Genomic DNA, 15197 nt, shown 5'->3' on the forward strand with positions numbered 1-15197 from the left:
GAGAATCAATTATTTGGGGTGGTTTTGTGAATTATTGTGATACCTCTAAATGTGGATGGTGCCTCTTCGTGTGTTTGAAACAGGATTCACGTTTCTGGTGAGTGTATTTTTGTTCAAAGCAAAAAAGGCTGAGCTAACGGATATGCATTGGATTATATATTCAACTATAATTTTCCTGCTGTTTATTTAACTTCTACCCAGGCAATGAAAAAGAGATAGGGAAAACTGGACATGAGAAATTCAAGACATGTTTGCCTGTTGGAATTTTAGCTATGCCATATTCCCTGGCCCTAACTTACTATCTTTGCATGATGGACTTTATGAACTTAATACGAGATGCAAAGCACCAGCTTTAAAACTGCTTTGGTCCTTTGGGCTTCTAGTAATGAAAAATTTCAAAACAACTTTGAAAAGGTCTGTCTGACAAAGTACATCTGCATAAATGCTGGGATAAACCCTGGCTGGCAATATTGAGAGAATCCGCCATGAGTCCTAATGGAGAAGAATGGTTGAGATAACATCTTCCTTCACCTCAAATTTGTGCAGAAAGAATTCTCTTGAACCTTCTACACCACCAAGGAGCTGGAGGACAGGTATTCTACATGCATGGCGTAGGAACAAAGATACTTTGATTTTATTCCATAGACTCTGTTCTTTGACAAAATCATGAAGTAAATGGATACATTTATGTTCACACCTGCTTACACCAGCAATTCCCAATGTTAAATATTGATTGTTGGTAATAACCGTCCATCTATTTAAGGTTTTCTTAATGCCCTGGGCAGACTGTGTTGCAAAATAAAAAAAAAAGAAGAAATCACTTTGAATATATTTTCTTTTTTTTTGTTGTTTTGCCTACTTTGACAAGAGGCTTTAAATCCCTGCAGTTCAGGTCGTCTAGAACTCAGCATTTTTGTATGGTTGAAACAGTGTATGTGCAAAGGTGAATTATTTGATTAAATGAAATATGACTTTATACATATGATATTGCAATTGAGTTAAATTATTAATGTTTTATGTATAAACTGTTAATCTATTTGTTCAGATAATCTTTACAAAACCGAATTTTCAGGCAAGTTTTGAACAGTGGTCTTTTATTTTTAAAGAAGCAACTGTTTTAAGTAGGAGTCCTACTTACTTCACATGACGGTGATTATAGGAGAGTTAAAGGTAAAAAGGAAGCAGAAAAACTAAAACTGCTTGTAAACATCACTCAAACTAGGAACGATATCAGCTGAAATGCCTGGTATGAACTGATATCACCAGCTCTATCTCCATTGGTGTGTAGTCTTCTTTTCCCGAGCAGAAACAGTCTTTAAGCTTGCTTGCTTTGTTGTAAGATCTTTTCTAATTGTAGTTGAGGAACATGCCTGGCCTGAGGATATTCCTGGTCTTCCATGGTTATATCCAATTGGGACACAAACATACATCCCTCTTGTGAATTTGAAGGCTTCAAAGGCTGCAACTATTGCCATTCGGGCGCAGTCAGAGTTGGGTACTCTTTAAACTGTTATTCAAGTTACACATGGTGCAGTATGTTTCTGTGATGCAAGGAGCATGTATACAATGCAAAATATTGTTAAAGAACCTTTCACCGTGTGTGATTCCTGCATGATGTATTTGAATAGCTGGGTCTTGTGTAATGTGCTGGTGATTATTGGATATCTGCCAGTCAGAGCAGCTCCTATCTTGCATTTATTATTTTAATATCATATATGGACGTCACAGATTAATATTTCTGAAACTTGTGTGTGAACTAAACATCATTTCTTCATTCTGTGTTTCTAGTCTGGGACTGTGAAGCTGACCAAGCCTGTGGCGTTATGGACCCAGCAGGATGTCTGCAAATGGCTGAAGAAACATTGCCCTAATCAGTATCAAATCTACAGTGAGTCATTCAAACAGCATGACATAACTGGTAAAGTATGCACTATCAGAAATATTTTACTTAAATTGTGGGAAATTGCTTTACTTTGTTGTTAATAGATTGTGACTGGGCACTGAGGGCTTTTTGTTGGTTGTATGACTAGAGAGTTGCAAGGTTTAGAGCAGGGGGAATATACCAGCTTTCATAGGATGCGGTAAGTGATTTCCCCAGCTCTCTAAGAGATATATTTCAGATTATGCAGGGTTGATATAATGAGGAAAGAAGTCAGTCTGTATGTGGGTAGGGGCCACACCCTGTTCATTCCAAGTAAAAAACAAAACAAAACAAAAAAACCCAAACATTAAGAAATGCCCATGAGGAAAACTGTAAACCAGTTTTTTCATTTAGGTGTTTTACCTCAAGTTCATATTCTTTTTTGCCTTTTTTTTTTTTTAAATTAAACTTAAAGTCCTTAACATGTAGGATGGGAAGCAAGCCCAACTGAGCCCCTCCCTAGGGCTGAAGCAGGATCAATACATCAAATTCATTTCTGACAGATGTTTGTCTAACTTTGTGCTGAAAAATTTGCAATGAAGGAGATTTTTACATCTCTCTATTCCAGTATTTTATGCTCTTTAAAGTTGGTATTTTCCTAGTATCAATCTAAAGTATTATTTCCAGTCAATGAAACTGATTTCTGTTCCAAGCGTAGCTCGGGTAGAAACAATCATTCTTTCTTGCAGTCTTTCCTTTATTGGATAGGGGGCTTCCCACTTGCACATACTCTCCTTGCCTAGTCTAAAAAAACATTCGTTTGTTCTATCATGGTTTGTCCCCCAAATACCCGCAGGACCTTCAAACCTTCAACACTTGGTGTCTTGTCTTAGAAGAATATATTAAAAAGCATCATTGTATTTTATTTTCCTATTTACTTTAGAAGTTGATACTGATTTTGTTGATCTGCTTGACTTGTTAACTCCTACTTAGTTTGCTGTAGTGGTATTTTAGCTGACCACTTTGAACTGACATCAGTTTAGCAGAGTAACTGGATTAATATAAATACAGATATAACTTGGGAGTTAAATAGCATTTTTACTCATATCCCAGGCAGTAATTAATCTGTAAAAAGTTTAATGTGGAACACTAATTTGTTCTCTGAAGTGGTGGTATACAAAACTGGGAATTGGCATTCAGCCATTTAATATCAAGCACAGATTTGAGTTTCACATACAAATCTCAGTCTTAAGAATAATGTAGTGTTAACTAATGCATGTTTCAACCAGTGTCCATTTGTATACGTGTACTTCTGGTGTTTCAAATTTTCTATTGATTCCTGTTGCTTTTCTTTCCTTTCTGATAATGGATGAATGCTTGTAAACATGGCAAACTAAACTACCAATATTTGTTTACTGTGTAGCCATTAATATGCATACACAGAATCACACAGAATCACACACAGAATCAATACGGTTGGAAAAGACCTGTAAGATCATCGAGTCCAACCTGGAGGAAAAAAAAAAAAAAAAAACAAAAAACACAAAACACACCACCAAAAAACCCACAAAAAAAAAAAAAAAAACAAAAAAACACAAAACCCACGCCACACAACAACAATAACAAGCCACAACCCACCCAACACCACACAGCACCATGTCCATCAAGCTACATCCCACAATGCCACATCCACACGCTCCTTGAATACCTCCAGGGAGGGTGACTCTACCACCTCCCTGGGCAGCCTGTTCCAGTGTTTCACCACTCTCTCAGTAAAGAACTTTTTCCTAATATCCAGCCTGAACCTCCCCTGGTGCAACTTGAGGCCATTTCCTCTTGTCCTGTCACTAGTCACTTGGGAGAAGAGACCAACACCCACCTCTCTGCAACCCCCTTTCAGGTGGTTGTAGAGAGCGGTAAGGTCTCCCCTCAGCCTCCTCTTCTCCAGGCTAAACAACCCCAGCTCCCTCAGCCGCTCCTCATAAGACTTGTGTTCCAGACCCCTCACCAGCTTCGTCGCCCTTCTCTGGACACGCTCCAGCACCTCAATGTCCTTCTTGTAGTGAGGGGCCCAAAACTGAACACAGTATTCGAGGTGCGGCCTCACCAGAGCCGAGTACAGAGGCATGATCACCTCCCTGCTCCTGCTGGCCACACCATTTCTGATGCAAGCCAGGATGCCGTTGGCCTTCTTGGCCACCTGGGCACACTGCTGGCTCATATTCAGCCGGCTGTCAATCAACACCCCCAGGTCCTTTTCTGCGGGGGAACTTTCCAGCCACTCATCCCCAAGCCTGTAGCGTTGCCTGGGGTTGTTGTGGCCGAAGTGCAGAACCCGGCACTTGGCCTTATTGAACTTCATCCGGTTGGCCTCAGCCCATCGATCCAGCCTGTCCAGATCCCTCTGCAGAGCCTTCCTACCCTCAAGCAGATCAACACTCCCTCCCAACTTGGTGTCGTCTGCAAACTTGCTGAGGGAGCACTCTATCCCCTCATCCAGATCATCACTGATATATGATATATGTGAGAGGTGGTTTGTGTTGGTTTGGTAAGTGTTGCATTTTAGTACATAACCATTGTGCTCGTTTCCTCTAAGTCATCAACTGTTGAATGCAGTCCATAGGAATGTAGTCTGTGTCTCCACCTATGTGTACAGAGCTGACTGCATCCAGAGCACTACCAGAAAAAAATGAAGCTATTCTTGAGATTTTTCTAGTACTGGTTTATCATATTGTCTCTTCTTAGAATTAAGGCACTGTGAGATGAAGTTGAAAGGAAGAAAAAGTTGTTTTCACTTCAACATAAACATAGATTGAAACCTTGTAGTTTCATTGCAGATGTGCAAAACTTCAAACTTTGTAGACCTCTATGAAAAAGAAGAATCAAGATCAATCTTTCTTTCTTCACACAAAAGAGGTATAAGGAAAATATTAGTACGAGTGTTAGAAAGTAAGTCTGCAGGAAAGAAAATCAATTCAGAAGTAGAGAAGAAACAAAAAAAGAAAAGAAGAAACACAATCGATGTTTGTACAGATTTTATAAAAGTATACTGTGATAATATTATGAGTGAAATAAATAACTCGGGAGGATATTTCCAGTGCTGTTGGTTCCTGTGTCTCCGATCATTTGAACTCTAGTAATGGCATAGAATAGTGGATTTGTGCCTCAAAAAAAAAAAGTACAGCATGAAAGGAGCATGGAAACTAATGTGAAGATTAAGCCAAGGTAGTGTAACTGTTTCCAGATATGGCTATGGAAAAGTGATGTGATTGTTAAAAATTTCTCAGGAATTAAAGTGACTTTACAGGCTGCTTTGATATGGAAAAATACGATGGAAAAGAACTTGAAGAAAGTGATGTGAAAAGGATATTTAAACTTTATTTGAAGATAAAATCTAAGGCATGGTCATAAGCCAGGAAAATAGTCTTGGGCAAGCGTATCTAGCAGTTGTTGACCATAGGTGTTAAAAAGTGTGGCATTTTACTTGGGACTGTTAGTTGCTGATTACAGTTTGAGTTGAGGGCAAAAATGCAACCCAAAATGTCATAGAAGCATAGAATGGTTTGGGTTGGAAAGGACCTTAAAGATCATTGTCGTGGTTTAACCTCAGCCGGCAACTAGGCACCACACAGCTGCTCGCTCACTCCCCCCTGCCCCAGCGGGATGGGGGAGAGAATTGAGAAGTAAAAGTGAGAAAGCTCGTGGGTTGAGATAAGAACAATTTAATAAATGAAATGAAACAAAATAATAATAATGATAAAAATTGTAATGAAAAGGAAAATAAAAGCTGAGAAAGGCAAGGGATGCAAATGAAAACAATTGCTCACCACCCTCCGACCGCTGCCCAGCCTGTCCCCAAGCAGCGGTTCCCCGGCCAGCTTTCCCCCTAGTTTATATACTGAGCATGTCATCGTATGATAGGGAATATCCCTTTGGTCAGTTGGGATCAGCTGTCCCGGCTGTGTCAGAACCAGCCTACTCACTGGTGGGATGGTGTGAGAAGCAGAAAAGGCCTTGACACTGTGTAATCACTGCTCGGCAATAACAAAAACATCCCTGTATTAGCAACACTGTTTCCAGCACAAATCCAAAACACAGCCCCACACTAGCTACTATGAAGAAAATTAACTTTATCCCAGCCAAAACCAGCACAATCATCTAGTTCCAACTCCCCTGCCATGGCCAAGGACACCTTCCACTAGACCAGGTTGCTCAAAGCCCCGTCGAACCTGGCCTTGAACACTTCCAGGGATGGGTCATCCACAGCTTCTCTGGGCAACCTCTTCCAGTGCCTCACCACCCTCATGGTGAAGAATTGCTTCCTTATATCTAATCTAAATCTACCCTCTTTCAACTTAAATCCATTACCCCTTGTCCTATCACTACAAGCCCTTGTAAAAAGTCCCTCTCCAGCTTTCCTGTAGGCCCCCTTCAGGTACTGGAAGACTGCTATAAGGTCTCCCCGGAGCCTTCTCTTCTCCAGGCTGAACAACTCCAACTTTCTCAGCCTGTCTTCATAGGAGAGGTTCTCCAGCCCTCTGATCATCTTTGTGGCCCTGCTCTGGACCAGCTCCAACAGGTCCATGTCCTTCTTGTGTTGGGGGCCCCAGAGCTGGATGCAGTACTCCAGGTGGGGTCTCATGAGAGCAGAGTAGAGGGGGAGAATCGCCTCCCTTGACCTGCTGGTCACACTTCTTTTGATGCAGCCCAGCATACAGTTGGCTTTCTGGGCTGCAAGAGCGCACTGCCATGTCATGTTGAGCTTCTCATCAACCAACACTCCCAAGTTGTTCTCCTCAGGGCTGCTCTCAATCCATTCTCTGCCCAGGCTGTATTTGTGCTTGGGATTGCCCCGACCCAGGTGCAGGACCTTGCACATGGCCTTGTTGATCTTCATGAGGTTCGAACGGGCCCACCTCTGAAGGTTGTCAAGGTCCCTCTGGATGGCATCCCTTCTCTCCAGTGTGTTGACTGCACCACACAACTTGGTATTGTCAGCAAACTTTCCACTGTCCATATCGCCGACAAAGATGTTAACCAGGGCTGGTTCTAATACTGACGCTTGAGGAATGCCACTTGTCACTGGTCTCCACTTGGACATCGAGCTGTTGACCGCAACTCTGAGAGCGACCATCCAGCTAGTTCCTTATCCACAGAGTGGTCCATCCATCAAATCCATGTGTCTCCAACTCGGAGACAAGGATATCGTGGGGGACAGTGTCAAATGCTTTGCACAAGTCCAGGTAGATGATGTCAGTTGCTCTTCCCTTATCCACCAACGCTGTAACCCCGTCACAGAAAGCCACCAAATTTGTCAGGCATTATTTGCCCTTAGTGAAACCATGCTGGCTGTCACCAATTACTGCTCTGTTTTCCAAGTGCCTTAGCATATTTTCCTGACGGATCTGCTCCTTGATCTTGCCAGGCACAGAGGTGAGACTGACTGGCCTGTAGTTCCCCAGGTCTTCCTTTTTTCCCTTTTTAAAAATGGAGGTTATGTTTCCCTGTTTCCAGTCAGTGGGAACTTCACTGGACTGCCACGACTTCTCAAATATGATGGATAGTGGCTTAGCAACTTCATCCGCCAGTTCCCTCAGGACCCACGGGTGCATCTCCTCAGGTCCCATGGACCTGTGCATTTTCAGGTTCCTTAGGTGGTCTCAGACCTGATCTTCTCCTATAGTGGGTGGTTCTTCGTTCTCCCAGTCCCTGCCTTTGCCTTCTGCAACTTGGGCGGTGTGGCTTGAGCACTTGCCCGTGAAGACTGAGGCAAAAAAAGTCATTGAGTACCTCAGCCTTCTCCATATTGTGGGTAACCAGGTCTCCTGTTTCCTTCCGGAGAGGGCCCACACTTTTCCTAATTTTCCTTTTATCACTAACATACCTATAGAAGCTTTTCTTGTTGCCCTTGATGTCCCTGGCCAGATTTAATTCTATCAGGGCTTTAGCTTTCCTAAACTGATCCCTGGCTGCTTGGACAATTTCTCTGTATTCCTCCCAGGATACTTGTCCTTGCTTTTCTAGGCTTCCTTTTTGTGTTTGAGTTTGTCCAGGAGCTCATTCTTCATCCATGCTGCAAACGTCCTTTTCTTTGTGGAGATTTTATACCTTTCTACTACTCCTTACAAATAGCAGCTGCAGATGTATAAGAAAAAAATACTTAATCTGGTGATTTACCTAGTAAGAAAAAAGATCATCTTATTAACAGTGATCTTGAAGATGCCATGGGACAGAGCATATTCTCATCAGATTTGCAGATGACATCAAATTGGGGATAACAGTGAATAGACTCAAGACTAGGGTTGCCATTCGTAGGGACCTAGGCATAGGGACCCGACATAGGCTGGAGGACTGCGTCAACAGGAACCTTATGAAATTCAACAAGGACAAATGCAAAGTTCTGCAGCTGGGAAGGCTGAGCCCCTTGCACCCCATTCAGCCTGGGGCTGGCTGGTTGGGGAGCGGCTTTGGTGATGAGAACCTGTGGTCTTGATAGTCAGGAAGATGAAATGAACCAGTGTTGTGCCTTGCAGCAAAGAATGCCAACAGACTCAAGGGCAATATTAATGGGAGCATAGCGAGCTGATCAAGAATAGTCATTATTCCTCTTTGCTTTGCACTTTTTAGACTCCAGTTCTTCGATCTCTAGTGCTGGAACTTGTACTCCAGTGCAAGTTCAGGTGAGGGCCACCAAGATGCTCAGGGCTGGACCACTTGCCCTGTGAGCAGGGGATTGAGGGAGCTGAGCTTGTTCAGCCTGGGGAAGAGACAGCTTGCTGGGGTGGGATGGGGGGGGTTAGCAGCAGCCCCCAGTATGCAGAAGGATGTTATCAAAAAGATGGAGCCAGACCCTTCACAGCAATGTATGAGAGACACCAGACTTCAGTTGAAACAAGACGCTGAGGCTGAACATAAGGAGAAACTTTTTCCCCATGAGGACAGTTGGGCATTGGAACAGGTTGCTCCTAGAGGTTGTGCAGTCTCTGCCACAGAATCACAGGATGATAGGGGTTGGAAGGGACCTCTGGAGATCATCTAGTCCAACCCCCACCAGCCAGAGCAGGTTCATCTAGAGCAGGTTGCACAGGAATGTGTCCAGGAGAGTTTTTAATATCTCCAGAGAAGGAGACTCCACAACCTCTCTGGGCAGCCTGTTCCAGTGCTCTGCCACCCTCAAAGTAAAGACGTTCCTCCTCATGTTTAGATGGAACTTCCTATGACCAAGTTTGTGCCCGTTACCTCTTGTCCTGTCACTGGGCACCACTGAAAAAAGACTGGCCCCATCCTCCTGGCGCCCACCCCTTAAGTACTTATGAGCACTAATAAGATCCCCCCTTAGTCTTCTCTTCTCCAGACTAAAAAGACCCCAGTCCCTCAGCCTTTCCTCATAAGAAAGATGTTCCAGTCCCCTAATCATCTTCGTAGCCCTTTGCTGTACCCTCTCCAGCAGTTCCCTGTCCTTCTTGAACCGGGGAGCCCAGAACTGGACACACTACTCCAGATGCGGCCTCACCAGGGCAGAGTAGAGGGGGAGGATAACCTCCCTCGACCTGCTTGCCACACTCTTCTTGATGCCCCCAGGCTGCCATTGGCCTTCTTGGCCACGAGGGCACATTGCTGGCTCATGGTCATCCTGGTGTCCCCCAGGACTCCCAGGTCCCTTTCCACAGAGCTGCTCTCCAGCAGGCCAGCCCCCAACTTGTACTGATGCAAGGTCCTGGGAAGGTTTCAAGCCCCAGCTAGATTAAACCTTGAGAAACCTGATCTGATCTTATAGCTGACCCTGCTTTGAGCAGGAGGTTGGGCTGTAAATCTGCTGGGATCCCTTCCAACCTGAATTCTTCTGTGGTCCTGTGATTTGCTGAGTGCTTACTGAGTACCTCAGAACCAGTGAAATGCATTTTGCAGCCAGTTAGGGAGAATTAAACATGGAAAGGTCTAATAAGAAATTGGTAGACTTTTTTTTATACACAAAGTCCTTGAGTGCAGGGAGTGGAGCATTTGGTTAAGTTGACTTTTTCAGCAACAGGTCAGAGGTAATTTTCATCGTGTTGGACCCAGAGCCAGAACTGAAAGAATTTGAAGGACTAATACTGAGCAAGATGTAAGGGCGGGCACCTGATAGGAATTGGCACTGGTAGGAGAAATAAGACAATAAAAAGGGAGGAACAAAGATGACAGTGGCCTGTACAACCAAGAAAGCAATGTAACGGTAGGGCCACGTCACTGGAGGCTCTACAACTGGTGTTGGCATTTACACCAGTGTGAGGGGACATAAAAAGTCTCTGACTGGACAGCTTTTTACACTCATTTTATACCAGTATAATCCAGGGGGCAAACCTGAGAAATGGACCTTGCTTTTGGTGTGCATTTGTGGCTTTGAATTTGCCAGGCAGCAATACTTTTAAATGACTAGGGAGTTTTGAGAGATGAGTTGTTCTTTGACGGTCTTATCCTGTACCATTGAAACAAATGAAGTTAATTTTTGCAATGTCTTGGCATTAACAGGAGCAAGACTGGGCGTAGAATGACTAAGGAATAACCATTTTGGGGAAAATGGTCCATTGACAAAGTAATAAAGAAGATCTCTAAGTAACTGCTTATTGATATGTGAAGGAAGGAAGGAAAGAAACCCTGCTTCACCTCTTGTTTTTATGCCACGTTTCCCAGTGTGCTAATGCATGTCTTCAGAGCATGATGTTTTAATGCTATGATCATTAAACAAACCTCATTCTGTCAAAGTAATACCCAAGAGGTACCTTGGTCCAAGTGAAGGAGTTTGATAGGAGGTACTTGAAAGGACTCAAGCCTTTTTAGGTTAAACTTTTAAGGAGGAAAGGAACAGGACTCAAGAAAACCTCTTTTTAGTTTTAGAAGGGACCAGAACTTATGAATATTCATTAAATACCAAATAACACCTCAGAAAATGAAATATGAACTGCTGCTGAAAACCTGCTGAAATAGCCTTAAAATCTGGCTAATTCTATAACCTCTAAAGATGCTTGCATTAAATCAGCTATATTGACATATATTTTTATGCAATTCTTATAAAATCTTGCTTTTAAAATCTGAATTGATTTTTTTTTCCACTAATATCTTTGCAAATGTTAGGGGCTTATCAAATCAGCTGAAATGCTTAAGTTGGTGAAGGGATGGTCTCGTGGTTTAAGACACTACTCTGGAATTTGGAGAAATCTTGGCTCCGTTTCAGGTTACTCTGATATTCTTAGGAAGCACACTGAATCCTCAGGGTCTAAGTTACTCTCTCCATACAGAGAAAGGGCTTCTTTTTCTTATGTGAGTGTGGCCAGATATCTTTCCAATTTCTAGAACATACCTAGTTTAATTATGCCCTTTGTTTCATGGAACTCAGCTGGGTTTTGTGCTTGTTTCATGGAACTCAGCTGGGTTTTGTGCTGCAACCAGTGCAGTGACTTGGGGATGAAAGATGTGCAGTGCAGCGCAAGAGGCCTGGGTTTCATTCCTGCCTCTGGGGCAGAAAGGGTGACCAAAACCAGGTGGCTTTATTTTCCATGCTGTGACATCCTGATCGAGTTCATCCTCCCCCGTATATGTTTTGGCATCTGTACAACAGAGATAAAGAAACCAGTGATGTTAAATGTGTTGTGATATGTGTATAAAAGACGGTGTTTGAGCCAGCTGAGTCTTCCTGTTAGCAGGTCCATTTCATTTGGAACAACTTCTGCTCACTTCCTGATCCCTCCCTTGGCAAGTGATTCCGACTTTGTTATCCTTCATCATTCCATTATTGATGAGTATCACGTTGACCCAAAATATCTCTCGTGCCAGTGACACAGCACACCTTATGTGAGGCCTGATGTAAGAAACAAAATGAGGTCTTCTGTAGGGTGACCTCAACAGGTGTTCACCCCAATGCTTCCCCATCTGTGTTACCTGACACGTGGCCCTCCAGAGTCTTCTTGCAAGTCCTGCTGTAGTTACAGTACAGAAGACTACACAAACCGGCACCTTTTCTTAGCTTATTTTATTAGACATTGTTTTATTGTCTCTTACAAACTGGCCACAACCTACCCTCTAGCTTTTTATTGGTAGAGGACGGTTTTTATGACCAGGTGTAGGACTGGTACCAAGTGAAGGAGGTCCTGGGTCAGGGCAAGGTGTTGTAGGAAGTACTTTAGCCTCCTTTAAAGCATTATTAAAGTTTTGCTTACCACATTTTTCTCTGTTTGGTCCCAAACCTGTAGCAAGTTTTGAGCTTTATGTCTCACTTGTCATGTATCTCAGAAAGCATCTAGTTTATTCACAGAAGAAAAGAGTTTTCTAGTAGAAACAAAAGAACCTTAATTGTGTCCAAATGGAGGGTATTTCTGATGAAATATTAGTTATCTTCCTTGTTTTGCATATGACAGTGCTCTTTGGCACAATAGATCACTCCTCCCAAGCAGTGTTCATCTTATAGTGGTGTTGTAGAAGCAACTTCCATCTCCAGCCATCTCTGTGAAGCCCTTCCCTTCTCCACGGTGCAAAGCTTAAGCCAGCCTTGCCCATCGCACTTATTTATGCCACTTTTCCCTGCTCTTTCTGTGAGGTCTTAACCGCAATGTTGGTTGGTGGGCTGTCAGATCAATCCTGTCTACATCCATCTGTGGTTTTAAAAATTAAAATAAAATCACTGCTTCACCCTGGAGAGAGCTGCCTGGATAAGGTCAGACTTATTTGCAGCATTCTTTGTGGAGCTGTGATACTTGTGTTGGAAAATGTGAGGGACTAAAGAGTTTTCCCTGTTTCATACTTGGCTGCTCTCAAATTTTTAACGTGTGGAACACATCAAAGTGTGACGGGCATTGGGATAAGGCTCCTGTTTGCATAATATGTGGCAACTGTTCTTTTTCAATGGAAAATAATATCAGAAATATGTTAATGTAACCCTGTGTTTATATAGCATAGAATTGAAAGAAGTTGGATGAGCCAAATAGTTGGAAAGTGGAAATCTTTTTTTCATTATTCATCCTCTTACCGATAAAGAAAATTTTGCATGAAAGTAATCTTCTCTCATGTCTCAGCAGTGGTTCCTGGGTCTGGCTTTTCAGTCAGATTATAGGTCATGCAATATATAGCAAAATCCCACAACAGCAGGCAAAACTGTAATGGCTCATGAGAGATCTGGTATGACCAGGAAGGCTTGTCTGCAGTTGAGAAGGGGACAATAAGGCACTTGAACACTTCATGGAAGTCTTCAGTGCTAAACCAACTTGCTGCTTGTGCATAGGAGAACTAGGCCTTATATGCTAAGAAGAAATCAAGTCAATTAGTCATGAAGTGGAGCTATCTTCTCTTTTGTGCGCAAACCAGTGGGCAGTGTCTAATGCCATTATTTGTTACATAAAATCCTGTGTGGAAGAAGTGATATTATCATCTGTTCTGTTTAGTAGGAAAGGGAACTTGCTGAAGGGTGATTGAGGCATTTTTGGCCTTTCTTGCCAATGGCATAGTAATGTTATTGCTTCTATATCTACTAAATTCAGAATGCACAGTTTCCACGCTCCTGCTCCGTTATCAGCTGTGAGATCTGCTGTGCAAGAAGCTGATGAATGTTTTACACCGTTTCCTGTCTTTTTGGATATTTCTTGGGTCTGGTTGCTTTTCCTTGGTATGCTTTCTCCACTTGTAACTACCTGGGAAGATCTCTCATGGTTTCAATAAACGATTGCTCAACAGCATACTCAGAAGTGAATTGTACTCTAGCTGCCTCTTTTTCTTTACTCTGTCACTATATAAGAATTCAGTAAGAGCCATAGTAGCCAGATTTGCTGTAGCTTTTACTCCTACCTGATGTATAACATAGAACCCAAATAATCTTTGGACTGAAAAGTATAATTCCTGTCCTCTAGCTTCAGATTTGAAATTCCTCTAGCTTCAAATTTGAAATTCCCTGTCAACTTAGCTTAGATAAGTTCTTCTCTACCCTTAGAGCATGAGTATTTAGGTGACAGGAGAAAAAGGTATATTGCTCTTCATTTGAAGCAGTGTTTACTTGCTCCTCAGTACTTACTCCTCAAGTGCTGTCAGATGTTGGGGAATTAATGTTTCATAATTACATACAATGATAATTGGATTATTCCTTCCCTCTAACACAAGAGTTTTTTGCATTTTTAATTTAATCTTGTTCTGTTTATTTTAGTCAACTTTTACTAACTAGAGATCGTATCATCTTTTACCCTTCTCCTTGAAAACATCTTTGTTGTACAGTCTTTGTAAACCTGATCCACTGTATTCTCTACAAAACACTGATTCACATCAGTATTGTGTAAAACTCACCCCCAGAACCTCTCACCGTGGCAGCCAGTTTCAAAATCAATTTCTGTTTCTTACTCAGAGGGGAGCTAAAAATGTGAATTAAGGTAAGATATGGAAAACTATCAAATGTCTTAGCAAAGCCTATTTTGGGAATTCTCAAACCATTTTGTAAAGCTTTGTGATATTTCCTAGTTTGCTGATAAGGCTGCACAGTGTGTCTGCAAGAAGAACTGAACACTGATTGTGATCCACTGACAGAGCCAAAAAGCTCAGGAGCTACTGATTTAGCCTTTGGGTGCTTACCCTATCTATCTTAGGTGACTCAGGCATCCAACTTAAGTGGGATTCATAGGTAAGAGAGTAAATTGCGGAAGTAATCAATGGAGGGGTGAGGGATACCTCCAAACAGATGAATTTAGTGGACTTACTACAGCTAAGAGAAGATGTTATGAAAATACCCCTTTTATGTTCACCCTGTTTCCTTTGTCCACCTTCTTTTGTTTTGCCACCCTTCACATGTTCTTGATGAAGCATGCTTTTTATCAACTATTTTTTCTTTAGCTGCTTTACAGGGCTATTGATTATTTACGGTTCTAACACTTTGCCAAATATTGAAGCTCTACCCTCTGGTTTTATTTCTTAGGAAGTTCTTTTTCTACAGGTTTTTGGAACCATCACCAACTGTTAGTGATTACGTTATTACTTTACCATGTTCCCTGATCGGTCACTAGGCTGTGTGATCCCATTATCTAGAAGCTAGGCAGGGTGAAGCACTGTTGTTACTTGGAGACCTCCAAGAAACAGCTTGAAGCCATAGGATGTAGTGTTGTTAACCCTGATGGCACTTCTTTATTTCTTTTTTTTTATTTCCTCACTTGATTAATACTAATGAACTACTTCAATACGGTGCATATCAGCCTGGAGTCTTTCCACTCAAAGGACGGGGTCTTTAGTTTAGAACTGGCCATTGAATATTTAGGCCTTCCTATGAAATGTGCTGATTCCAAGTATCGTGCCTTGACCAAAGTCTCATTAAGCTGTAATTCTGTGTTGCTTT

General features: G+C 42.3%; 1 protein-coding gene across 1 annotated transcript in view; it reads left to right on the forward strand.

The window, feature by feature from the left end:
• The window catches only part of SAMD12 (sterile alpha motif domain containing 12), a 95827-nt gene that overhangs the window by 40927 nt on the left and 39703 nt on the right, over positions 1–15197 (forward strand). The window contains exon 4 of the mRNA XM_059836335.1: positions 1789–1918. Within this exon, the coding sequence (XP_059692318.1) occupies positions 1789–1918 (130 nt within the window). The remainder of the gene's footprint in view (positions 1–1788; positions 1919–15197) is intronic.

Source organism: Gavia stellata, chromosome 3 (genome assembly GCF_030936135.1).
Source record: "Gavia stellata isolate bGavSte3 chromosome 3, bGavSte3.hap2, whole genome shotgun sequence".
In the NCBI taxonomy this organism is placed as follows: Eukaryota; Metazoa; Chordata; class Aves; order Gaviiformes; family Gaviidae; genus Gavia; species Gavia stellata.